We start from the raw sequence: 24,699 nt of genomic DNA, 5'->3' as shown, positions 1-24,699 counted from the left end.
TCTGCCATATTCAGAACTTGTCTGTCTCCTGTCCCATCCTTTTTTTTTTTTTAATTTTTATTTATTTGACAGAGATCACAAGTAGCCAGAGAGGCAGGCAGAGAGAAAGAGGGGGAAACAGGCTCCCCGCTAAGCAGAGAGCCTGACGTGGGGCTTGATCCCAGAACCCTGGGATCATGACCTGAGCTGAAGGCAGAGGCTTTAACCCACTGAGCCACCCAGGCACCCCTCCTGTCCCATCCTTAATGGAGGAGGAAGGAAAAGTTTCTCCCCACTTTACAGATGAGGAAACTGAGGCTCAGGTAATAAAGTGAGCTGCTCAAAACCATGCCACTTATTCATGGCTGAGCTGAGACTCGAACCCAGACTCTCCTGGTTCCCAAGGTCAAGATCATGACCTTCTTTTGGGTTGCCATGGAAGAAGGTATTGAGGGGTGCCTGGGCCGCTCAGTGAGTTGAGCCTCTGAGACTTGGTTTCCACTCGGGTCATGATCTCGGGTGTCCTGCATTGGGCTCCACGCTCAGTGGGGAGTCTGCTTGGGGATTTTTCTCCCTCTTCCTCTGCCCCTCCGCCTGCTTTCTTTCTCTGTCTCAAAATAAACAAAATCAATCTGAAGAAGAAGAAGAGGAGGAGGAAGAAATGGGGGGAGGAATGGAGGGGCTAGGCTGGGCCGTCTTCACTCTCCAACACGGCGTGACGTGCCCTGCGCTCTAGCAGAGTAAGGAAAGAGAAGGCGCAACGAGCCTCACCTGCCTCACCCATTATCATCAGCCAACTCTGGTCACAGACATCTGTTCACGTAGCCCCCAAACAGCCACACGAGGCTGGAACTGTCATCTCCCTCTTGCCAGTGGGGAAACTGAGGCTCAGAAGAAGGATGTGACCTGCCTGAAACCGCCGAGCTGTTGAAAGGCCAGACCCCACCTCGTGCCCAGCCCCAGGCCCCTGGCTCCCCACCAGACACCCTGCGGCTCCAGGCACAGGTGGGTGGAGTGGCCTAGCACACAGGGAAGCAGGTCCGGTCCTCGGCGCCAAGGACAAGCCTGCTTGTGGCGCACAATGGGGGAAATTCCAAAAGTTCCTTGGGATGGCTCAGGTGTGGCCGACCATCCTCCTGACGCACGCTCTTCCTCTTCCTCCTCCTGCCACCCCAACAACAACCAGAAGCGGGGTCCCCTCCCTTCCTGAAAACCCTGCTCCCCTTGGCCGCACAGTCACGGGGCCTTTTTTTTTTTTTTTTTTTTTCCACAAACAGCCACTCCCATCCATCTCTGTCTGGGGGCCTGCGGGGCCCAGAGGGGGAAATGCTGACTTGGAGGAGGTTAAAGGTGCTGGTTCCCGGCCTTCATCTAACAAATGGGCTGCCGTGAGGGGAGGGACTGTTGTTTTTTCCTGGCCTCTGAAGAGAGGCCTGTCAGGAAGATGTAGAGGCCTACGGGGCCCCCTGGCCGCGCCCCGCGGGGCGGCTGACAGACGCAGGCAGCTGCTCCGGCGCCGGGGTGCAGGGGGTTGCCGGGCCTAGCCGAGTGCACTGCACCCCTGCCGTGCCCCTCTCACTGCACCCCTGACCCCTCGGCCCACCCCTTCCTGGAGGCCAAAGGCTGCTGGGCTTCCCTGGGCTGGGCCTCCCCGGGCTGGGCTCCCCAGGCCAGCTGCAGGGGCCCAGGAGTTCAGTTACAACCGCTGGGAGGTTTTCCTGGGGAAGCTAACAGGCCAGGGCTTCCTCCCAGCCTCCTGTGGATTCTTCTAGAGCCCCGACGGCCTGGAGCCCCTCGAGGGACTGCACGAGGCTGTGCGGTACAATCTCCTCAGCGCTCCTCCCTCACAGTCTCTTTTTGGAATCCTCAAGTTAAGGAGAAGGAGACAGGCGAGTAAGGGACTGTGATTATCACCTTCTCAGAGCTCCACTGCCCAGAAATGACTCCTTTAGATTCTCGGGTGTCTGTCGGGTGGGCATTCAGCAGGGCCAAAATTCAGCGGAGTTCAGAATCCTGGGTCCTCCAACCTCCCGGCTGTGTGTCCCCGGGCTCGTTACACAGCCTGTCTGTGCTCCCAGGTCTTCTGAAACCCGGGGCTGATGAGAAAAGCACCTGTCTCACAGTGCTTTTATGGATATCCCTTGGGGGAATATTGTGTGATGCTGAGGTCTCTGGGCGAATGTCAGCAGAAGAAATAGAAGCTCGGAGAGAAGCGGTGACTTGTCTCAGGGCACGCCGCTGAGAAGCGGCAGACCCAGGATTTGAACCCACACCTGTTGAAGCCCACAGTCCACGCTCCTTCCTCTGTGTCAAGCTGCCCCAGACGGGATGCCTGAGGGCAACTCCCGATTCTGCCCTTTCTTAACTGTGTCCCTCTGAGCTAAGCCTCATTTTCATTTGTAAAATATTGAACATAATTCTTAATTGACCCATAATAGGAGAGTCATGAAGTCCAGAGGAGAAATGTGTGTGTAACAGCTAAGTCCCTGGGCAAAGCAGAGAGATGAGTCTGGTTCGCGGCAATGATCCCATCTCCTCTCCTGGTCTCCAACACCATGCTCATTCCAGAAGCCCGAAGCCAGTTTCATAAAGAGTGCGTGCTCGGCCTCCAGGCTGCAGGGCTGAGGCCCTTGGGCCCTCCTGGCATCTTTGGAACAACCAGCACGCAGTGATGTCTGTGCCCATTTCGGCCCTGATCCTGCTGCTCTGGTCCGTGGAAAGATTCGGTGGGAGGGGAGCTCTGGCCCGTGTGCTTGGAATGTCATCCTCCCAGAAATTATATTAACCCTCCTGAGAGACCAGCAGGGCATAGGGATCAAGTAGACTGATGGACCACTTGAAAGGGGAGTTGGTCCTCCTGTGACAAGCATGGGCCAGGAAGACCACGTGATCGTTCTCCAACGAGAACTCCTTTGGGAACGAGCACCCCCGCCCCGATCCCTATTTCCACGCCCCAGATTCCACAGAAGCTGTAGCCTTGGGGGGGCCGGGGTAAGGGAAGCAGGTGGGTGGAAGTGAGGGGGCCTGGAGAAACTTCTAGAACCTTATCTAGGAGCCTTCTCTTTGCCATGGAGAAAAACGACTTGAAACCCCCCTAGAGAAGAGTGTGGCTAATTGGCATGTAAGTCGGGGTTAAAGAACGGAAGGAAGAATCTGATTGTTTTTTTAAGTTACTGAGAAAGTGAGAATGTCACTTTGGGCAGAGAGAAATAATTTTTTTCTGGACTGTGTCTTTCTTTATGCTACAGACCCTAGCGGGCCGCTGAGACTTGCAAAAAAATATTTCTTTTAATCCTCCTTCCTCTTTGCAAGCAGCAGCAGAAGGGCCTTTAAATCAAACGCAATCAGCAAACTTGTCTCTTGCACTTAGTTCCCGCCTCACTCCCCGGAATTTGGCACTTGACGGATTCTGGATCTGACTAAGGCTTTTTCCAAATCCAAGACTTGGGGAATTTTGTTAACAGCGCAATAAAATAACTTCATAGCATTCAGGAGGCACATTAAAGACGTGGTGTGTGTGTGCTGTGCTCTCTCTCTCTCCTTAAAATTAAAAAAAGAAATACAGACAATGTTTCTTTAAAAGTCTCCATCTGCAAATCCCATTAGATGTGCATATAAGGTTTCTGATGATTAATAGTTCCCTGCTCGGGTTTTGGTTGGAGGGGATCGTGTGTGTGCTGGTTAACCCCTCCCTCTCCTCTCTCACGTTTCACTTCAGAAATTTGTCACTCTCTCCCCACCACAGGATTTAAAAGTGTGTCTCACAGCCCCGGGGCCAGCCCTCTGCAGCCACTCGCTGCGGGCTCCAAGACAAGCACTCATCAGCGGTGCGTCTGGGCTGCCACAGTGAAAATGTTTAGTGTCATCGGAGACCAATACACATCCAGGGGACCCCACTAACGCAGGCTGGTGTGTCGGGGGCGGGGGCAGGAAGCCTGGAGCGAGGTCTGACCTAGGTGTGTTTGCACACACATCCGAACAGCTGACCACACCTGTGTGTGTACTTGAAGGAGAAACTTGAGTTTTGGTTTTTGTTTTGGTTCCTGGGGTGAATTTTCTGCTGAACGTTTCCCCCTCTTATTTATTTATTTATCTTTTTTTTTGCATTTTTAAACAAATCTGAATATTAAAAAGTGTGAAAATCCAAACTTTGGAAAGACCGAGGCGCACAGCAGCGGACGGCAGATGGATCCCGTGGCCAGCAGCTGCCTGAGGAACCCCCACCCCCCGGCCCCGGGCTGGGGCTGCCTTCGAAATCCCCACGCTGAAGCCAGCGGGGGCTCAGGGCTGCCCCACTATCCGCCAACACCGTTCTCCTTCCACCAGAAACCCGACTTCCCGGCGACAGCGGCTGCAGCGTACCCCGACTTCTCAGCCTCCTGCCTGGCAGCCACCCCACACAGCCTTCCCCGGGAGGAGCGCATCTTCACTGAGCAGCACCCCGCTTTCCCACAGCCCCCCGACTGGAACTTCCCCATCTCAGAGGCCCGGCGCAGGCTCAACCCGGGCCCAGCTGGGGGCTCCAGGGAGATGGGGGCCAGCAGCCCAGGCCTGGTGGACACCACGGGAGGCCCCGGCGAGGACTACGAGGTCCTTGGGAGCACTGCCCAGGAGACGGAGAAGAAGTCAACCAGACGGAAAAAAGAGAGTTCAGGTATGTGGCTGAGGAGCCGCTGAGCGTTCCTTTGCTAAGTGGCTGGCCCTCTCTGAGCGGAGCTGCTCTGATCATGAATTGCAAATAGTATTATCTAATCTATCCAAAGGCAAGAGTTGCCTTTGGGGTTTCTTCTACTCAGAGCTCTAGGACTCTCTGGTCACAGGGGTTGTATCTGGGCCCCCAGCACTCCCAGACCCCAGGAAGGTTATGCCAGCAAGTGAATGAAATGAGATCCAGAGATTGGGAGGATATGTGGGATGGAGCCTCGGTGCGGGTTGGCAAGGGCTGGAGAGGACCTGTCTGGGTCTAGCACTGAAATTCCTGAATTCGGGCTGCCTCCGAGTCATGCTTCTCCCCCTGCCGCCCCCCAAGTCCCCCTGGCAGGCTCCAAATGGTCCCGGAGCCAAAGGGTTTGCTCACGGAGGGGAGTCAGCTGAGATGGGAGCTGGGAGGGCTAGGAGGACCAAGGCTGGAACCCCGCAGTGTCAAACAGAGTCAGGACCCTGTGTCTCCAGGATCCTAGAGGCAGAGAAGCAGGCCTAGGGCTGAGACGGGAGAGGCAAGGGGGGAGGAGGAGATGGAGTACAGAGTTTTGGGACAGACTGCCCATGAGGTATCTGGGCCAAGAGGGCAGCTCAGCGTGCTAAGTTCTGGGAGACCCCCAGGGGGTCCTCCTGCGGGATCACCAGCCTTGGGAAAGTCAGGGAGGCAGGCAGCCAAGGGCTAGGCCTGGACCTCAGAAAGCAGGCGGTGCCCAACTCGGTGCCAGAGCCCCAGAGGCCAGAGGATGGAGCCAGCCTGCTTGTTAAGATCCCAGCTACTGTCCCTCTCCTCCCTGTGGTGGGGCCCTCATCTCTCCATGGGGCCCTGCTGCCTTCTCACGCTGCCCATTCACCTTCTGTCTGGTTCCCATTCCCCACCTTGCCTAGAACAAGACCACGTCCATGCCTCCTCTCCCCACTGTCCACCGTGTCCTCCTGACAGCTGCCCCCGGAGCAGGGTCTGTCTGTCTGAACCCGGAGAGGGCAGGAAAATGAGAGTGCCAACCAACCAGCGAGAACACGCTGGGCTTTGCAGAGCACTTCCTGTGTAACACAGATGTCCCAAGCAGCATCTTTTCGCCGAACACTGGCCAAGGCTGGGGAGGGGGCGGGGTGGGGGTGGGGATGGTGCAGAGATGAATACTGAGGTCTCACCCCCAGAGGGCTCAGAGAGGGAGGGAGGAGAGGCCTGCAGATGCCTATCTGGCAGTGGCTTGCTAGGATCAGGGATGGGTTCAAGGTGCTGTAGAAAACACACGTTAGCTCTTCCAAGTCCCACCCGAGTGCACGAAGTAAGCCCAGTGGGTCTCACCAGTATCTCTGCCCTGTACGTGTGGAAGAGGGGGGACAGAGAGTTTGAGGAGGATACTGCCAGAACGGGGTTCAGAGAGTGCCCCCCTCATCTGGATGGGCCCAGGACCTGTCTGGGTCTAGCACTGAAAGTCCAGGGTCCCGGGAAACCCCTCAGCCCCAGAGCCAATCAGGATAGTTGGCAACCCTGGAATCAAGTTCGAGCTTGGACCCCAGAGCCCAAATCCCACACCCTTCAGCAGATTTCAGGCATAGTTCTCATTTTGAAATATTTGGTCCCCATGCTTCAAGAAGCCCCTCCCCGTGCTCACTGTGGACGGCCACAGCCTAAGAGGAGGGCCCTTTAAATCCCCGGCTGGTTAAATCCTCAACTCTTCCTAGCCCCAGCTTGGAGATAGGCCGAGATGGGGCACTTTCTGCTTCTCCTCGCCAACGGGCTCTCAGTGACTTGGCTCTGTGCCCGGCTGAAGAGCTCTCCCCGCCCGGCCTCCTACCCCGCCCCCCGTAGCCCCTCCATCTCTGCCCACACCTCCATTGGCCGCATCTAGCCCCTTTCCAGGGGACTGGGAGCCAAGGCACTGGAAGGCATAGGCAAAGGACTGGGCTCAGGCACAATCATTCTGCATTCCAGCAAGCCTCACATGGACCTTCTTTCCTTTGGGCCGGTGGTCCACGGCACCGCATTAGGGAGGGAGCGCACGTGCCAAACAGCTGAACATCCCAAGAGCACATGGACACCTTCCACTGAATGTCCTGCAACTCTTGGGGTGAGGTGGGGCAGGGGGCCGTTCTGATCCAGGAGAGGCCCCAGGAGCAGCAGCAATGGCAGCAGTCAGGCAGGGCACGGAAAGCTGGGTTTCATTCATTCTCTGGGATTCCAGACCCGTCTGTGTTCCGCATGGGCATCTTTCTATCCCCGCCTGTTGCTTGAGTTTCCTTTGGAATTGACCTGGAGGCGGAGGAGGTAGGAAATATCAGCTTTGTAAGAGCCCGAAGGGAGGGAAAAGCGGAGGGACAAGGCCCCCATCCAACCCTAGGATTCTGGAATCTGAGAGACAAACCCACAGAGAACCCGCATCCCACTCCACCAATCCCGAGCCACCGCGTGGAGTCTCAGTTTAAACTTTCGATGTTTCGTTCCTCACAGATTGGTTTGCATTCATTTTGATCTCTTAAAACACTGCATTAAAAATATTATTCGTCTTGATGGCTGAAGGGTTTTGACACCACTCGCATTTTGCCGCCCAACGTGAGTGCCTCGCGTGCCTCACCATGGCCCGTGCTACGCTGTCTCTGAAGGTTAACCAGCCATCCATTAGAAATGTGTTTTCTATAGTTCTCTACAGGCAGGTTGGCCGGTGGGCCTGTCGGCACCACAACTTTGGGCTGTGGGACTTTGGGAAGCTTCTTAAATTTTTGGAGCCTCCGTTTTCCAAGCTGTAAAATGGGATCCTAACAAAAGCACCTTCCCTACAGAGTCACTGTGAAGGTTAAAAGCAGTGATCCGTGAGATTAGCGCTGTGCCTGGCACGTGGGTTCCCTAAGTGGCAACTCTGAGTGTGATTAGGCCCGTATTTCCAGAACCAGCCTTCAGAACAGAAGCGGGGAGGGGGCGGTCAATGGAACTGAATATTTCAAATACGCTGACTCAGGAATTCCTGAATCTGGGGTATAAGACCTTGGAACTTCTTGCAAGTATCGTTGGTCCTCAAACCCAGTTGTCATTTAGGAGACCGGAGCCCAGAGATCTGCTGGAGAGGCTGGCGGGGTGAGGTGTGCCGAAAGGCTCCCGCACCGGCTGGCAGAGGACGCTCCAGCTACAGAAAGTTACTGGAAGTTTGATTCAAGAGGAACGTCCTCTCTTCTCCCCTCTCCTTCTGCCAGCCCCAGCCGCTCCCCTGTCATTCCCACTTGAAGTGGAGCTGATTTGCTCAAGTCAATGACTAGGAAAACGGTGGTCCCGGGTTCCCATTCAGAGACCTTCTGTGGGTTCACAGCACAGAACTGATTTAGGAGACTATCACCGCAAACACGCCTAGCCCCAGGCCCTTGGGTGTTAAAGACCCCTGCTGGCAGGGACAGCTGCAAGGCCACTGTTGTTTGCCCCCGGATCTGTCGATCTGGCTCGCTACCGTGGTTGTCTTTAATTTATGGGAATGAGGGATTTCGCGGTGATTTCCTGGCGGGGTTCAAGGGAAGGTCGCGCGTGATCCGCCTGGCTGTAGGTGAATCCGATCGCCCGCCTGGGAGAGCACCCCCCTCCCTCACCCCCCTCCCTCACCCCCGTGTTTGGGCTCAGCCCTGCTTGAGGCTGGTGCTCTCACGTACTCTCCCTGCCTTTCTCAGACTCGCTTTGTCCCGTCCCCTTCGCCTCCACATGGGTGCCTTCCCAGACTTACCCTTCCTCAATTTCTCCCCTGTGAGATATGATTCCCACCTGCCTCTTTGTAGCCACACGAACCCGCAATTGCTCCTGAGGTTTATAAACTCCCCAGATCGGCCTCTTTCTCCCACCTGCTGCCTACAGCGTCCCTACCCCCACCTCTACCTGTCCTGCCTTGCTTCAGGCTTCCTTCCCGTCCTCCTCCTCCTCTGCCTATGGAAGCCCTCATTTTATCCAACCCAAAAGCCACCCCCCTCCAAGAATCTCTCCTCTCTCTTTTTTAAATGTATGGCTCCGCTTTGTCTCTAACACCATTTCAGTGAAAGCTGTTGAAAAAGTTGCAAGTTTTCGTTTTCACTAGAACCTGTCCTGATTTTCTACATAGATAGCTCCTAAGTAGATAACTTCATAAAGGAGCTCTTCTGAGATTTCTTACCATGGAAAGTCTTGTATTCGAAATCTCCTCTTTTAAAATGATGGCTCAGTCGGTGGACCGTGTGACTCCTGATCTCGGGGTCGTGAGTTTGAGCCGCACGTTGGGTACAGAGAGTCCTGAGAATTAAAATCTTTGAGAAAAGTAAATAAGTGACTAAAAGTTATGATAAAAAACATAACACAAAACTTACCATCATGATCATTTTTAAATATATAGTTTGATGGTATGAACTATAAGCACATTGTCCTGCCACAGATCTCTAGAACTTTTTCATCTTATAAAACTGAAACCCGGGGCGCCTGGGTAGCTCAGTGGGTTGAGCCTCTGCCTTCGGCTCAGGTCATGATCTCAGGGTCCTGGGATTGAGCACCACGTCAGGCTCTCTGCTCAGCAGGGAGCCTGTTTCCCTTCCTCTCTCTCTGCCTGCCTCTCTGCCTGCTTGTGATCTCTGTCTGTCAAATAAATAAATAAAATCTTAAAAAAAAAATTGAAACCCTATATCTATTGGAAAACAACCCACCTTTTCCCTCTCCCCCAGGCCTAACAAATAACGACCTATGTTCTAGAAGTTTCTTAGAGTTAGACTACTCTAGGTTGCCAGTCTGCCTCAGGCTCCGCAGGGGTGGTGGCCAGAGTAGGGTTAATGCAGGATAGTACCATTATATTGGATGAGGAATAAATAACCAGCTTACTTTGCCTTTTAATAGCAAATATAAAGACCGATGTAAAAAAAGATTGAGACTACTTTCAATTTTTCAGACGAGTGGAATCATGCGGTATTTGTCTTTCTGTGATTGACTTGTTTTACTTAGCACAATGTCCTCCAGGTTCATCTGTGCTGTAGCAGAGAACAGGCGTTCCTTCTTTAAGGCTGAATAATATTCCATGGTTAGCACAGACCACATTTCCTTTATCCATTCATCTGTTGATGGACAGACACTTGGGTTGCTTCCAATTTGGTTATTATGAATAATTCTGCGATGATCATGGGTGTGCAAATATCTCTTCAAGATTTGGCTTTTGAGTTCTTTTGGACATACACCCAGAAGTGGAATTGCTGGATTCTATGGTAATTCTATTTGTAGTTTTTTGAGGAACTCCCCTACTCTCTTCCATATGAGGTGATATCTCATCGTGATTTTGATTTGCATTTCCCTAGTGCTTGGTGATGTTGAGCATTTTTGCATACGCCTGTCAGCCAATTGTAGATCTTCTTTGGAGAAATGTCTGTTCAAGTCCTTTGCCCATTTTTCAGTTGGATTGTTTGACTTTTGTTGTTGACTTGTAGGAGTTCTTTATATATTCTGGATATTAATCCCTCATCAGTAAATGGGTTGCAAGTATTTTTCTCCCACTCTGTAGGTTGCCTTTGGATTCTGCTGGTTGGTCCCTTTGCTGCATAGATGTCTTTAAGTTTAATGTAGTCCCATTTCTCTGTTTTTGCTTTTGCTGCCTGTGCCTCTGGTGTTATATTCACAAAATCATTGCCAAACCTAATGTCATGAAGATTTCTTCCCTATGTTTTCTTCTAGGAGTTTTATAGTTTTAGCTCTTAAGCTTAGGTCTTTAAGCAGTTTTATTTATTTATTTTTTAAAGAGCAAGAGAACCTGCATGGTGGGGACGGGGGCAGAGGGAGAGAGAGAATCTTAAGCAGACTCCCGGCCCAGCAAGGAGCCAGATGCCGGGCTCAATCTCACGACCCTGAGACAATGATCTGAGCCAGTAACAAGTCAGATGCTTAAGGGACTGAGCCACCAGGTGCCTCTTTAAACTATCTTGAGTTTGTTTTTTTATATGCTGTAAGGTGAGGGTCCAACTTTATTCTTTTGCATGTAGATATCCAGTTTCCCCCACACTATTTATTGAAGGTCGTCCTACCCCCTCCACCCCCATGTAGCCTTACCACCTTTGTTGAAGATCATTTGACCATATATGTGAGGGTTTACTTCATAAGTATGCTGTTCCATCGTTTTCTATGTGTGACTTTATGCCGATGTTATCCTGTTGTGATTATTGCAGCCTTGTAATGTGTTTTAAAATCAGAAAGTGTGGGCGCCTGGGTAGTTCAGTGGGTTAAGCCTCTGCCTTCAGCTCAGGTCATGATCTCAGAGTCCTAGGATCGAGCCCCACGTTGGGCTCTCTGCCCAGCGGGAAGCCTTCTTCTCCTCCCCGTCTCTGCCTGTCTCTCTGCCTACTTGTGATCTCTCTCTCTCTCTCTCTCAAATAAATAAATTTTTAAAAATATTTTTAAAAATCAGAAAGTGTGAGCCCTCCATCTTTGTTTCTCTTTCTCAAGATTGTTTTGGCTGCTCAGGGTCCTCTGAGATTCCATATGAATTTTAGGATGATTTTTCTTCTATTTTGGCCCAAAATGCCATTGGGATTTTTAAAGGAATTGCACTGAATCTGTAGATCACTTGGAGTCTTAAGGACATTTTAACATTATGAAGTCTTCCAATCTGTAAACATAGGATGTCTTTCCACTTTGTAGTGTCTTCTTTCTTTTCTTTCAAAATGTTCTGGAGCTCTTAGCGTACAAGTCTTTTACCTCCTTAGTTAAAGTTATTCCGAAGTGGTTTTTTTTTTCTTTTTGATGCCATTGTCAATGTAAATTATTTTTATAATTTCCCTTTCAGATTGTTCATTGTTCATGGATCGAAACACCGCTGGTCTTTGTGTGATGATGTTCTATCCTGCAACTTTGCTGAATTCATTCATTAGCTCCGAGAGGGTTTTTTTTTTTGGTGGAATCTTCAGGGGTTTCCATATACAAGACCATGTCATTTGCAAACAGAGATCATTTTACTCCTTCCTTTCCAGTCTAGATGCTGTTTGTTTATTTATTTATTTACTTTTTAAATTCTTTCACCTGATTGCTCTGGCCAAGACCTCCAGTATTATGTTGAAGAGAAGTAGCAATAGGGAGCTTCCTTGCTTGTTCCTGATCTTCAAGGAAAAGCTTTCAGTCTTGCATCATTGAGTATGAGTTTGCCTTTCATCCAGAGTTAGAGCCTATGACTGCCTTTTCCCTAAAATTGTAGTGTCTGGGGAGCCAGGATGGTATATGATTCACCTTTGCAATCTCCCTTCCCTTGCACCTACTGGGACATTTACCCCAGAAGGAGCTCATTCACTGTCTGCTCAACAGTCTCCATGACAGCCTGGGGTTCATTCATTCATTGTCTCCTCTTCTTTGCAAGAGGGGCTCCACCGGCTGGCCTGAGGGTTCCCCCCAAGTGTGATGCACTTCTGTAAAATGCATCAAGACTTTTCTAGTCTCGCTCATGAAACCGTGTGCAGGGAGCCCGACTTCGATCATAAAGCCAGCCAGCATCAGGGCTAGCACTGGGGTTGGAAAGACACATAAACAGCTGCATAGGCAGGTTAGGCTGACTCTTGCAGGAGCACCCACGGGGTACTAAGGTCAGTTCCCAGGTACCAGGGCCACCATGGCAGCTGTGGCTGAGCAGTGAGGTGGAGACCCACCTTGGTGGGGCGGTTAGGGGGTGCCGTGTGGCTGGGCGGCTAGAGGGCCCAGCTGTCCTAGGGACACGTGGCTATGCTTCCGGGCTAGAGGAAAGGGCACCTTTTTCTAATTTGCAAAGAGGTCTCCTGTGGGCGAGCATCAGCCTTGCCAAGCATCCCTCCTGGCCTTGCTCCCTCTCCTTAGTGGTGAGCACCGGCTATGAGAACTTCGGGGGGTGGAGGGGTGCGTCTTAGTCCACTCAGGTTGCTGTAACAAAATACCATAGACCAGGCAGCTTAAACAACAGACATTTATTTTCTCAGAGTTCTGGAAACTAGAAGTCAAAGCTCAAGATGTCAGCAGGTTTAGTTTCTCTAAAGGCTTCTCTCTTTGGCTTGCAAAAGGTCATATCCTTGTCATGTCCTCTTGTGGTTTTTCCTCTGTGTGTGGGCATCCCCCGTGTCTTCCTATGTGTCCTGATCTCCTCTCCTTATAAAGACAGCAGTGGGCTTGGATCAGGGCCCACCCTAACCAGCGCTTTATTTTAACCTCATCATCTCCTGGACGACACTATCCCAGACACAGTCACATTCTCTGAGGTCCTGGGGGTTGGGACTTCAACATATTCACGGGGGAGGTAATTCAGCCCATAAACGAGAGGCACAGGGACAAGGACAAGGTTCTAGCAGTGGCACCAACGCTCCAGTTAAAAACCACTTCGTGAAATAGCATCTTACAGGGTGCATGACCTCAGGGCTTTCCTGCTCCTGGGTCCCTCTGGCCACTCCAGCTTCCCCACTCAGAGCATCGTTTCTGGCTACAAACAGATCCCTGCATCCTTATCTTACACCTACAGAGAGAAACACTTTTTGGTCTAGAAGTGGGGTGTTCGGCCGAGGAAGCAGGAACGGAGGTGATAATGAAATACACAGACAACTTCCGTGTCACTTGGGTCAGCGGAGGGACACAGAGTACCATGCTGGGTGACTCCTACCCATGCCCACCCCCCTTGCTGGGCTGCAGCCTCGTGAAGGGGGCGGGGCAGGGGGCGGGGTTCAGGGACTAAAGTCAAGTGCACTGACAGGGCAGACCCTGACTTGTCCTGTCCCCATGTGCAGCTTCCGTTCTGTGTGAGCTCAGGCGAGTCCCACACCTCAGAGTCCCCATTCTCTGAACAATGATTGCAGTGCCTACCCCGCAGGGTTGCTATGCGACGAGATGGGATCATAGACGTAAAGACACAGCCAGCACTTGGTAGCCCCTCAATCCGTTGTTCCCAAACCCACAAAGAAGCCCTCTTCCTTTCAAATTCTTCTCTGGTCCTGGCTGCATCCCAGGTGGCCTGTGCTCAAAACCTGGCAAGGCAGGGTCTCCAGCACAGAGGGAGCCTTGGAAGCCTGCTCCCAGTCGGGCGGGCCTGTGTGTCTGCAGGCTCACCAGTCCAGGGTTCCTGCAGTGCTCGCCAGGGTGTGGTCGGAGGGGCCCACAGTAGCGGCAGCCCCTCTTGTTCCAACTCCAGCCCCAGAACCCCCAGCGAGGAAGAAGCCAGCGTGGCCCGTGTGGAAGGAGAGGCAGGGACTCCACGTTCCTCCTGCCTCCCGGTGAGAGCTCCTGCTCCTCGCTGCCAGGCAGAGACTGGGGCCCCCACCAGGACCCTAGACCTTGGCCACTGTCTGAACTCAGAGGCATCCGTGCAAAACCTGCACCCAAGCCCGCTCAGGCCCCACCCAGATACAGTCTGGAAGTTCTGCAGGAAGTCGGTATCCACCAAGGCAGCAAAATTCTGACCAGCACCGAAGACACCTTTGGGCTCTAAGGAGGTGAAGAGAGAGGGAGCCTCAGCCCTGCCTACCACCCTGCTAAGGTGGGGACTCAGGAGTCCTGCCCTGCTTGCCTTTTCCTCTGGCTTGAGCAAGTCGGGGCATCTGGGCTCAGGGAGGTGGGGATGATCCCAGAGGCAGAGCTGCTCTTTCTTTCTGAGGGCAGGACTCAAGGCCCCTGCAGACCCCCGGAGGCAGCCCCTTTCCCCTAGTGCCCTCTCTGTTCACGGAGCTGACCTTCCCTGGCCTCTGGCCAGGATTCCTCCCCCACCCCCAGCCCAGGCTTTGCTAGTTCATGTTTTCCCTATGCAGGGGTGGAGGAGCAGTGCGAGCAGTGAGGCCTGGTCCTGAAGCCCACACTTCCTTTGGTGACAGCTGAGGGCAACATCTGGAACGTATAATACAAACAAAGTCCAGAGCTGCCCATGCTTCCCCCCAACCCAGCTCAGAAGCTGGCTGCTGTCTCCCCCCGCCCCGCCCATTTCCACTGCCTCTCTTGGCCTTCACCTCTCTGCTCCCCTATTCCACGGTTCCCCACACCCCATCTCATTTCGCATCCATTCCACTCTCCCTCAGTACCACCTAGCTGCACCGCCCCACCCCGCAGGACACCCTCAGCAAAGTCTGCTGTAGCACCAGGCATTTCCTTTCCAGAAGAATCAGCTTCTGTCCTAGAAAACATACTTCGGATTCCCCAGCCCACGGCTGGACTCCTCAAAGAGGCTGGGAGCCCTCCTCAATGGCTCTTCGGGCACCTACAGGAGAGACAAAGGGCCCAGACACTAAGGTTTGTGGGACTCACTGGGACCCAGTGAGAAAGGAAGCTAGGGAGGTCCTGGGGGCAAATGGCCAACTATCTCGGGCTGTTTCCATCTGGGTCCTGTCTGTTTCGATGGGCTTCACTGCTCCTGAAGTTGAAAGTATTAGAACTAATAAGGCCAGCTCTGTGACAGCCCAGGAAGCCACAGACACCGTTTTCAGAGGGTTTGCCACCGTCTCCCCTGCTGACGTTATGCCCCAGGGATTCCCGTCCCCCTCCCTGCCCTGGAAGCACACACACGGGCACACCCCTGGGGTCAGCACAGCCTCCATGCTGGTCACCCCCCTCCCAGGGCAGTGTGACATATGACTGGAACCCCGGACTGGTCCCAGGGAAGTCCTGCAAGCCCCTTAGTATCTGGGTCTTCATTTCATCTGTTCAATGGGCTGATGTGGACCTGACCTACCCCGCATTATACTTAAGAGGACGCAACGGGAAGCAGCCTAATTCGTGGAAGTAGCATTCGGTCATGGATATCTGGGTTTGCGGTCCAGCCCTGTCTTGAGGTCCCCTCTCACCTACTCTAGGCTCCCCTGTAAAATGGAGAGGTGCCCAGAGACCCGCTCTAAGTCTCTTCCGATGGTACTTCCTGTTCTATGATGCCTACTGTTCCGGTTCCGTAGCATACATGAAAGCCCCCAAAGACGTTTACCCCTGGGGAGAAGAGATCCGTTGTCAGCAGCATTTGGCTTTCTGTCTGGTCTTGGAGAGACATTTATGTTAAACTCTGTGACAACTGGGGAGTAAGGATACAGGCCTCCAAAAAGGCATGTCCCCCAGAGTCTGTCTGAACTTCCTCGTAGCTCCGATAAAGCTGTCTGCTAACTTTCGGAAGGCCTGCCAAAGCTGACAGCTATTTATGAAATCATTTACCTTGGATGGCGTCAAAGCTCGCGGTGCAGACCGCAATCACGCATACGTTCTCTTTGCATTGCTCTGGGCACATGTTTCCCAACACAGCTCCGCCGGCCGGCTCTGGCTGGGAGGCAGGGTCATGCAGGGTCTGGGGCAGGCCGGGGCTCCAGAGCCCACCCTCTGAGCACCAGCCTCCTCCCTCCATCGTCCTGGAAGAGACACCCGGGCCCCTGAGAGAGTAGCAGGGCCAGGATGGCTGGGATGGGACTCTGGTCCGTGCTGGTGACTGTGCCTGGAACTATGCCCCCACTGGGAGGTTGATATCGATCATAGTGACCAGACACAGCCCCAAGCAGAGATACCAAGAAGCAGCAGAGAAGGGAAAACAGTTAAAAGGCCAGACGTTGAAGAGGCATCCCTTTCACACAACTCTGGCCGTACCGGACAAGCAGCATCTCTAACCTCCACCATGAACCACCTCTGCAAGGTCATCTCCAGGAGAACCTCTTCTTACGGTTCTTCCAGACAGATCCTCACCAGCACACATGACCCACGGCCTTTTACCTTCTCAGCAGCCTTCCGAGCACAGCGTGTGTAGCTGTTCTTGTTTTGCAAAGGAGGAAACTGAAGTTCAGAGAGCTTGCGAGATTTGCCCAAGGTCAGGGAGCTCTTTCTTGGAGACTGCTCAGGCCCAGATTCTCCATTCAGCTCGGGGCGGGAAGCTTTGCACATCAGTCAAAGACAGAAACTCCTGGGCATAGCACTGACCTCTGAGCTGAAGACCTTGGGAAGGCCAGAGAGGACCTGGGACAGAGCACACAGCAAGACGCCAGACCTGACTGAAGGGAGGAACTAGGGGCCCAAACAAGAATATTTGCAACCGACGGGGCCTCAAATTCAAGGCCAGGGGTTCTTAACAGAAAAGAGAGTAGGGAGAGAAGAAGAGGATGTCGAGGCTGCATACTGGGAAAGGACTCTGACACACCCTAACCCCCGTGCTCCTACCCATGGGGAAACTGAGGGCCAGACTAGGAGGCAGGCACCCCAACCAAGGTGTACTCTCCTGGGATCTCCCGGGAGGGTAGTGTGCATGTAAGCGGGAAGACCAACCCCTGCCCTCCTCCCAGCCAGAAATGACTCCTGGTGTGTCTTCATCCTTCTTTTCCTATCTTGATGACTATGTTGCAGAACAAAGAGAACCAGAACGTCCACGTCCATTGTCATGGCCAGCCTCCCATACTTCAGGCCCTTTTGTTCATTTCTAACGGTGAGGAGAGGGCTTGTTCCCTGAGAAGCTGATGAGGAACAAGTGTCCTCTGCGTGCCACTCTCCCATCCCCTTTCCTGGGTCTTGCCGCAGGTTCACTGACTTCCCAGCTCCGGCTTCTCTGTCCCATTTCCTCTTCTTTCCCATCCTGAAGCCCAATGAGAGGAACGGGGAGGTGGGCAGGGAGGGACCCAGTTACCAGTCCAAGACCAGCTCAAAGGGGTCCTCTCCCTACCTCCCCTGTCTCTCTCGGGAGGCTAATGTGCAGGACTCGGGAGGACGGCTGTTTTCTGGGATTCCATAGGCACGCGTGTGCACCCAAACAGGCCTGGGAGAAGGGGAGTGGGGGTGTGGGAATCAACCCAGGACAGAGCCTCCAGGAGCCCTGAGCCTGCCGGATTCAGGAGGACCTGAGGCCAGCGCTGACCACCGCACCTCCTCTAGTCGGATGAATCTGGGTTCCAATCTCAGTGCTGCACCCCCGCCCAAACTGCTGGGCGCACCAGGCAAGTTCCTGGGCCTCTCTGAGCCTGCTTCCTCCTCTGGATACTGAGTAGGATTTTGCAAACATTTAGCAAGTACTGTGCCAGGTGTAGTAGCAAGTGAGAGAAAGCAGTTTCGTCCCTGGGGGGAGAAAGGGCTACTAATCCAATTATCACCCAAATTCACACAAAAATGCTAAAGGGGACAATAATAGTACCTCCTCCTAGGGGTGTTTTGTGGAAAGGACTAGATGGATCTGAGGACATAGAAGCCTTCAGGAAAGCACAGCGGGTACTATCGGGCCCCACAGATGGCATCGTGCCGAGTGGAAGAATTGGAAGAATACATTTTTGTTCAAGCGCTTTAAAGCATTTTCCACACCCAGGAGCTGGTCCAGGCTTCCCAGTAAGCCAGGGAAGTAGGTGCTTTATTTTCCCCAATTTCTTGATGAGGCGACTGAAGCCCAGAGAGGTTAAGTACCTCCTCAAAGGCTCCCAGTGAGGAGATCCAAGGCCTCAAACCCTGACACGAGTCATCTTGGTTTTACACCCCCTCGGTCGTGAAAGGGAAGGGTTGCGAACCACCCTGAGCCCTGGGACGGGAGTGGGTGAGAAAAGAGCCGGGTCTCTGCCAGCCAGGATGGGCTCCGGACGGCTGCTCTTCCTCCCGGCGCTGTTGGTGGCCAAGGCCGGCGCACGCGGGGTCCCCCGCCGGGGTGGGCGGAGGTGTGGGGGGCGAGGCTGCGCGTCCTTCCCTCCAGCCCACGCTCCCGCTTCCGGAGGGGTCTGGGCCCCCCTTCTCCCGAGCCCGCGGGACAGACAACCGGGACCATCGGATGCGCCCCCTTCCTGCCCCCGGGCGTGCCCCGCGGGCAGCCAACCCCAACCGTGCAGCCGCGCACCTCGGTTTTCTCTGTTTCCCGCCGGGGCCCCGCGATCGCTTTACCGCGCGCCCCCCCCCATCCACACCGCGCGGGGAGCCGCCACCCCCGCCCTTCTCCCCGGCTCCCAGGCGATGGGGACGGAGACCCTGGAAACTGGAACTCAAGGGACTGAATGGCAAGCAAGAGAGGGAACTGCGGAGAAGGGACCCGGCGGGCTGCGGTTCCCGATTGGACCGGGGCTGCCGAGGGGTCTCCACCTCCCCCACCGGCTAAGCAATGTGGCTGCTTGGGGTGGGGGTGGGGGGAAGAGGAGAGTGGGGGCAGCTTCCCTGCCCTCCCCCACCCCGTCTAAAAGCCCCCACACAGCGCTCCCAGCGCCCCCCACCCGCAGACCAGCCTCCCGACCACAGGGATTCTGCCCCCCCACACACACCCGGGTGGGGATGGGGTCCTTAGGGGGGCAGAGGGTGGGGCGCGGCTTTCAGCAAAGCGCCTAACTCTGAGTCACGGGCCTCCAGGTCTGTAAAAGGACAATGAAATGAAAGACTTCCAAACTTTAGAGCCCGGCAGGAAAAGTGGTTCCTGTAGCCGTTCACCGGACACGTGGCCCGCATTGTTAATTGTGTCGGTGTCTTGGTCTCCTTCCCGCGTGCCTCCCCACCCAGCGCCGCCGGCCCAAGTGAAGGAGGAGCCGTCTCTCAGCTTGCTCGGGGCGGGAGAGAACATAGAGTCCCCGTGGGCTGTGCAGCACTCTACAGTTTGTAAACCCTTCCTGCGTGGATTTTACTTGAACAGCACGTGAGTCAAACTGCCTGGGTTTGATTTCTGCCTCTGCCAATCACCAGCGGGAGGAACTGGATGAACTTGAACAACTTGCTTAAACGTTTCTGTGTTTAGTTTTCTGGTCTACACAGCGTGGGGCTAGTACAAGAACTCACCTGGCTGAGTTATTGGGAGAATTAAGTGGCTGATACCTGTGTGGTGCTTGTTCCCCCCAGACTGAGCCATTGAGCCCCTGCTGTGTCTAACGCAGAGCCCAGAACTTTCCAGACTTGGCCCCTCCCGGTATCAAAGGGGGAAAGAGGCTTAAGGCAGCACTTCTCAATTTACATGTGCACACGGCTCCCCTGGGGATCTGGCTAAAATGTGATTCTGATTCAGCAGGTCATGGGCAGGGCCTGAGATCCTGCAAGTCTGACCAACTTCCGGGCCCTGCTGCTTCGAAGAAGTGAAGTCTTAGAGCAGTGGTTTGTAAACTTGACTGTGTCCCAATCACCTTGAAAGCTTGTTAAAACAGACTGCTGGGCCCCACCCCCAGAGTGTCTGATTCAGTAAGTCTGGGATGAGGCCCCAGGATATGCATTTCTGACAGGTCGCCGGTGATGGTGATGTCACTGAGGACAGAGAGCCTCAGTTTTAGAACCTCTTGCCCCACAAATTTATAGCCAGTACTAATTAATGTCTAACAGGGGAGGTTGGGGGGGGGGCGGTTGGAAGCTGGATAGTAGAAATCATTAAATAGCCAAGAACAGCTTCTCGTGCTTTGGGGGTGAAAAAAAAAATCTGGGGTCAGGCCGCCTGGGTGGCTCAGCCCTTAAGTGTCAGCATTCAGCTAGAGTCATGATCCAAGAGTCCTGGAATCAAGTCCCAGGATCGAGCCCCACATCAGGCTCCCTGCTTGGCGGGGAGTCTGCTTCTCCCTCTGCCCCTCACCCCGTTCGTGCGTGCTCCCTCTCTCTCTCTCAAATAAATAAAATCTTTACTGTAAAATAAAAATAAAAACAAGAGAGACAAGGAAAGGCTGCCCTAGCTCTTAAGGACAAAACAAAGGGAACCTCTGCGGCTTCATCTTCCTGTTTGGGATGCTTTCTCCCCAGACAACCAGGAGAACCGAGGGAAACCTGAGGGCGGCAGCAAGGCCCGCAAGGAGAGGACAGCCTTCACCAAGGAGCAGCTGCGGGAGCTCGAGGCCGAGTTTGCTCACCATAACTACCTGACCCGGCTCCGGAGATACGAGATTGCCGTGAACCTGGACCTCTCGGAGCGGCAGGTGCTGTCCAGGGTGGGGGTCCCCCTCCTCTGGCCATCCCTCCTTCCCTCTGCTCTCTCAACCCCCTCCCTTCCCACCACTCCTCCCTGAAGCTTCTCCTGTGTCTTCTTCCTCTGCCCAGTCCGGTGGTTCTCAAATGTGGCTCTACCTGAGAATCACGGGCAGAGAGATTAATAACACAGATGTCTGGCATCAGAGATTGTTTGCATTGGTCTGGGATGGAGCCCAGATGTCCGCATTTCTCACAGGGCCCCTAAGTGCAGCCAGGGTTGGAACCTCTGATCTGGTTATTCCCAAACTTGAGTGTGCGCTGGAATCACCTCAGGCCTTGTTTAAAATGCAGGTTCAAAGTGGCGCCTGGCTGGCTCAGTCAGTGGAACAGGTGACTCTTGATCTTGGGGTCATGGGTTCAAGCCTCATGTTGGGTGTAGAGGTCACTTCAAAATTAAATAAAAAACTCAAAAAAAAAAAAAAGAAGAAGAAGAAGAAGAAGAGGAAGAAGAAGAAAAAGAAAATGCAGATTCTATAACTCTTGAGACCGACTTTGTAGGAAGAATAAGTGGGCCTGGGAATCTGCATTTCTAGTAAGTTCCCCAGGTGGTTCCTGGACACCTCGAAAAAAACTTCCTAGCTCCTTTGTTTGGGGCTTTCCCTCAGAGCATTCCACCCACCCGTGCTCTAACATGGAATAAAGTATTGTAATAATGATAATATTTGATAGTAGCTTTCAGTTGATGAGGAGCTCTGCCAGAGTGCTTGGTTTAGAAAACTAAGACTCAGGGGCATCTAGGTGGCTCAGTGGCTTAAGAAAACTAAAACTCACATCCTGCCTCTACCACTTCCTCGCCCTGTGACCTCTGGGACACGTCTCCCGACCTCTCCGGGTCTCAGGTCGTGACCCCACCCGGCAGGTAATGCTGAAGCTGAGATGAGAAAATATGCAGACCAGAGCTATCTAAACTGACAAGTGCTTTATGAATGTCCCTGCGGCTGAGGCTGGTGAGCCTCTGCTCCCAGACCTTCCAGTATCAGAAGCTAGAGGGAGGAGTTGTTGGCACTGGAGGGGCGGGGCATATGAAAGGGGGTGGGGCCAAATGCCAAGGTGACTTTTAGACCCTGTCCCCAGACCAGCAGTCTTTCTGACACAAAGCTAGGGAGACACAAGACAGACCTCTGGGCAGATTGATGCGTCCTCCCTTTTGTCTCCATTCCTGGTGTCTTTGGAGGGGTGGAGCAGGGCAAGCCGAGGTTCAAGCTGGGGTCCCTGGAAGGCGACCTTCTGTCTTGAGCGTCAATGTGGGAAGGTAGTTACACCTCCCTTGAAGTGACCAGGTTCCTTTGCTTCCTCTGTCAGGTCAAAGTGTGGTTCCAGAACCGAAGGATGAAGTGGAAGCGTGTGAAAGGGGGTCAGCCTATCTCCCCCAATGGGCAGGACCCCGAGGATGGGGACTCCGCCGCCTCTCCAAGTTCAGAGTGAGATTCTCCACGGAGAAAGATAGACTGAGGACCGAGCCCCCTGCCCAGCTACCTGCACCCCTGTCCTCACCCCAATCCCACCTTCTCCACCCACCCCAGGGCAGCCTCTCTACATCTCGCAACACGAAGCTGTCCAGCATCCCTGGGAGCCTGGAAAGTTTCCCAGAAAGTTCTATTCAGTTTTGCTCTGTCTTAGCAGCCCCTTCCCCAAGGCCGTTGCTTCCCACAGTTCTCATGGAATCATACAGCAGCCCGATTGGACCCGTGCAAATCTGGGGAACAGTTCCAGGCACACTGCTGCTCGACGTGTCTCGGCTGCTGCCCCCTCTCCTGCTACCACCTCCTTCCGACACCAGCAAGCCCTCCTTCAGGCCTGGATAACACCTGATCTGCTGGGAGAGGAGCCTTGGGACTAGCTAGTGACCTGGGAAAGCAAATGCTCCGAAGGAAGGAAATGACTAGAACACACATACACACACACACACCCTAGACCACCCTTCCTTTCTGGATTCCGTATCTGAGGCTTTGGGGAGCCCTCAGGTGTCCCAAAACCCCAGGAAGAATCAGTATGAGGAGAGTTGAGAAGAGAAACTCAGCTGCTGCCCATCAGAAACCCAGTCCTTGTTTCCCAAAGTTGTTGGCTAAGTGAGTAAGTTTGTAACACGGGCTGGAGGAAGACTGTCGGAAAAACAGCTGGTGTGGGCGGTCCCCATGCGGGCCTGTTCACACCGGCTTGACTGTGTGGCTGAGAACAGACCCAGGACAGCTCCTGCCTCTTCGGATCAAACTGGGGACACAGCTGGGACAGCTGAGCTGCGCCCCTGAGCCACGGAAAGGCTGTTCTTCTTAAGGCCACAGTTTGGGGATTGAACACCTATCCAGATGCTCGCATTATTGAGTTAAGGGCTGGAAAGCGTCCCCCGTGTTCCGAGGATGAAGAGATCGTACTAAGCTCCATGAGTGACGGCCTTGAAATGTGGAGCCTTGCCGTGGAAGTAGCCGGTGCTTTCAGTGGACTCTGTCTGCCAATGGGGACAAAAAAAAAACAATCCCTCTTTCTCCATGGGATGCATCTGAGCCCTTCCAGTGTGTTCCATGATTGCTGTTCGGACGGGAGGAGCTGCTAAGTTTATGTACGGGGACCGCCCAGATCTTTTGGGGTGACGCTCCAGGACAGATGGCCAGACAGCCTGGGGTGACCCGAGCCTTGGAGAGAGACCCCCATCGGCCTCAGTACTGTGTCTCCCGATACCAGCTGGGGTTGCAGAGGGAGGTCAGCAAGAGTTTGGAGCTCTTGTGTGTAGATTCAGTCACTCAAATGTAAAAAGAACCCCAGGTCCCCATCCCGAAAGGACAACAGCTCTGGAAAATGATTGCCAAATGAGATGGCTGGTTAGAGCACGTGTCATTTTTTTTTTCTAAAGCGTATTTCATATATTTTCTTAAGATTACGTCAAGTTAACGGTGCAAGCTTAATTCACTTAGTAAGAAAACTCTTGGAGAAATAAAATCAGTAGAAGAGGATAGTTCTCAGGCCTTTTTCTTTGCAGAGCAAGTACCGCATTCTCTCTGTGTGCAGCCCTCTGAGGTTCGTATGATGATCACCTGGACGATGTCTAAAAACAAAGAAAAAAAGGGAAGAAATCATTTGGACGAAGGTATCCCCTTTAGGTTTTTCAAAATGTGGGGTTGCAAACTCCATCATTGGAAAAACTATGTTGTTCTCCCTTTGCAATTGTGTTGTCCTCTTTTCCCCTTACAAAATGTTAGCTGTCGGGTTCCCTCACCTACGGCTTATCAAATCACTAAAGTTCTGTAAACAGAAGATGAATTCTTTTGTCAATAAAGGAATCTTGACCATAGACTAACCACCCCTAATCGGAGGGTGGGGGGAGGCAGAAGGAGAGGGAGAGAGAGAATCTCAAACAGACTCCCACACCGAGAACAGAGCTTAACATGGGGCTTGATCTCATGACCCTGAGATCATGACCTGAGCCAAAATCAAAAAATCAGACGTTCAGGGGCACCTGGGTGGCTCAGTGGGTTAAAAGCCTCTGTCTTCGGCTCAGGTCATGATCCCAGAGTCCTGGGATCGAGCCCCACATCGGGCTCTCTGCTCCGCAGGGAACCTGCTTCCTCCTCTCTCTCTGCCTGCCTCTCTGCCTAGTTGTGATTTCTCTCTGTCAAATAAATATTCAGAAAAAAAAAATCAGCGTTCAATAGACTGAGTCACCCATGTGCCCCCCCGACCTAATTTTAAAGTTCAGAATTTGGAGGTTTTGTGATCTCAGAATAGAACAATACACACAAATAGTAATAAAAAATAAAAAAGAAGAAAGGTCCTCAATCATATGTCTTTCTACTTTAAAAAGATTGGTCTCACCAAGATGTTAGCCACGGACAAAACAGAACTGGCTACTGAGTGGGGAGGGAGGGAGCCAAGAGAGGAGACCAGGCCAGGATTCGGCCTTGAGGCAGTCTGGGCACAGTGTGGGCACTGACCAGAAATGACATCATCAGGCGCTGGCAGAGGAAAGCAGACCCACAAAATCAAGGTGCTGAAGAGAAGGTTCAGGTTCAAAGAAAAGCAAAACAGACACCCTTGAGCATTCCAACACTCCTTCTTAAGTCTACTCCCCTGGCTTCAGAGGATATCGGCCTCTCCTGTTTTTCCTTGTCTATCCAGAATATTCCTTCTCTGTCTCCCATGCTTTTGCCCCCACTGCAAGTTCCGAAATTTCTGCCTTCTTCCTACTGCCTTCCCCACTCTTC

General features: G+C 53.1%; 1 protein-coding gene across 4 annotated transcripts; it reads left to right on the top strand.

The window, feature by feature from the left end:
- The first annotated feature begins 1,766 nt into the window (after positions 1-1,766).
- MEOX1 (mesenchyme homeobox 1) lies at positions 1,767-23,923 on the top strand. 4 transcript variants are annotated; one of them, XM_045983813.1, is made up of 4 exons: positions 1,767-1,872; positions 4,114-4,633; positions 20,279-20,451; positions 21,806-22,063. In XM_045983813.1, exons 2-4 carry the CDS (start codon positions 4,165-4,167, stop codon positions 21,926-21,928), a joined length of 765 nt encoding a protein of 254 aa, XP_045839769.1. In that variant the 5' UTR covers positions 1,767-1,872; positions 4,114-4,164; the 3' UTR covers positions 21,929-22,063. The 4 variants fall into 4 exon arrangements, with proteins under 4 accessions (XP_045839769.1, XP_045839767.1, XP_045839770.1 ...); XM_045983811.1 differs by lacking the exon at positions 1,767-1,872 and adding an exon at positions 3,761-3,935; XM_045983812.1 differs by lacking the exon at positions 1,767-1,872 and adding an exon at positions 3,880-3,888.
- Positions 23,924-24,699: the final 776 nt, after the last annotated feature.

Source organism: Meles meles, chromosome 18, assembly GCF_922984935.1.
Source record: "Meles meles chromosome 18, mMelMel3.1 paternal haplotype, whole genome shotgun sequence".
NCBI lineage: Eukaryota > Metazoa > Chordata > Mammalia > Carnivora > Mustelidae > Meles > Meles meles.
Note: the sequence above shows the minus strand (reverse complement) of the source record. Positions and strands in the feature narration are given on the sequence as shown.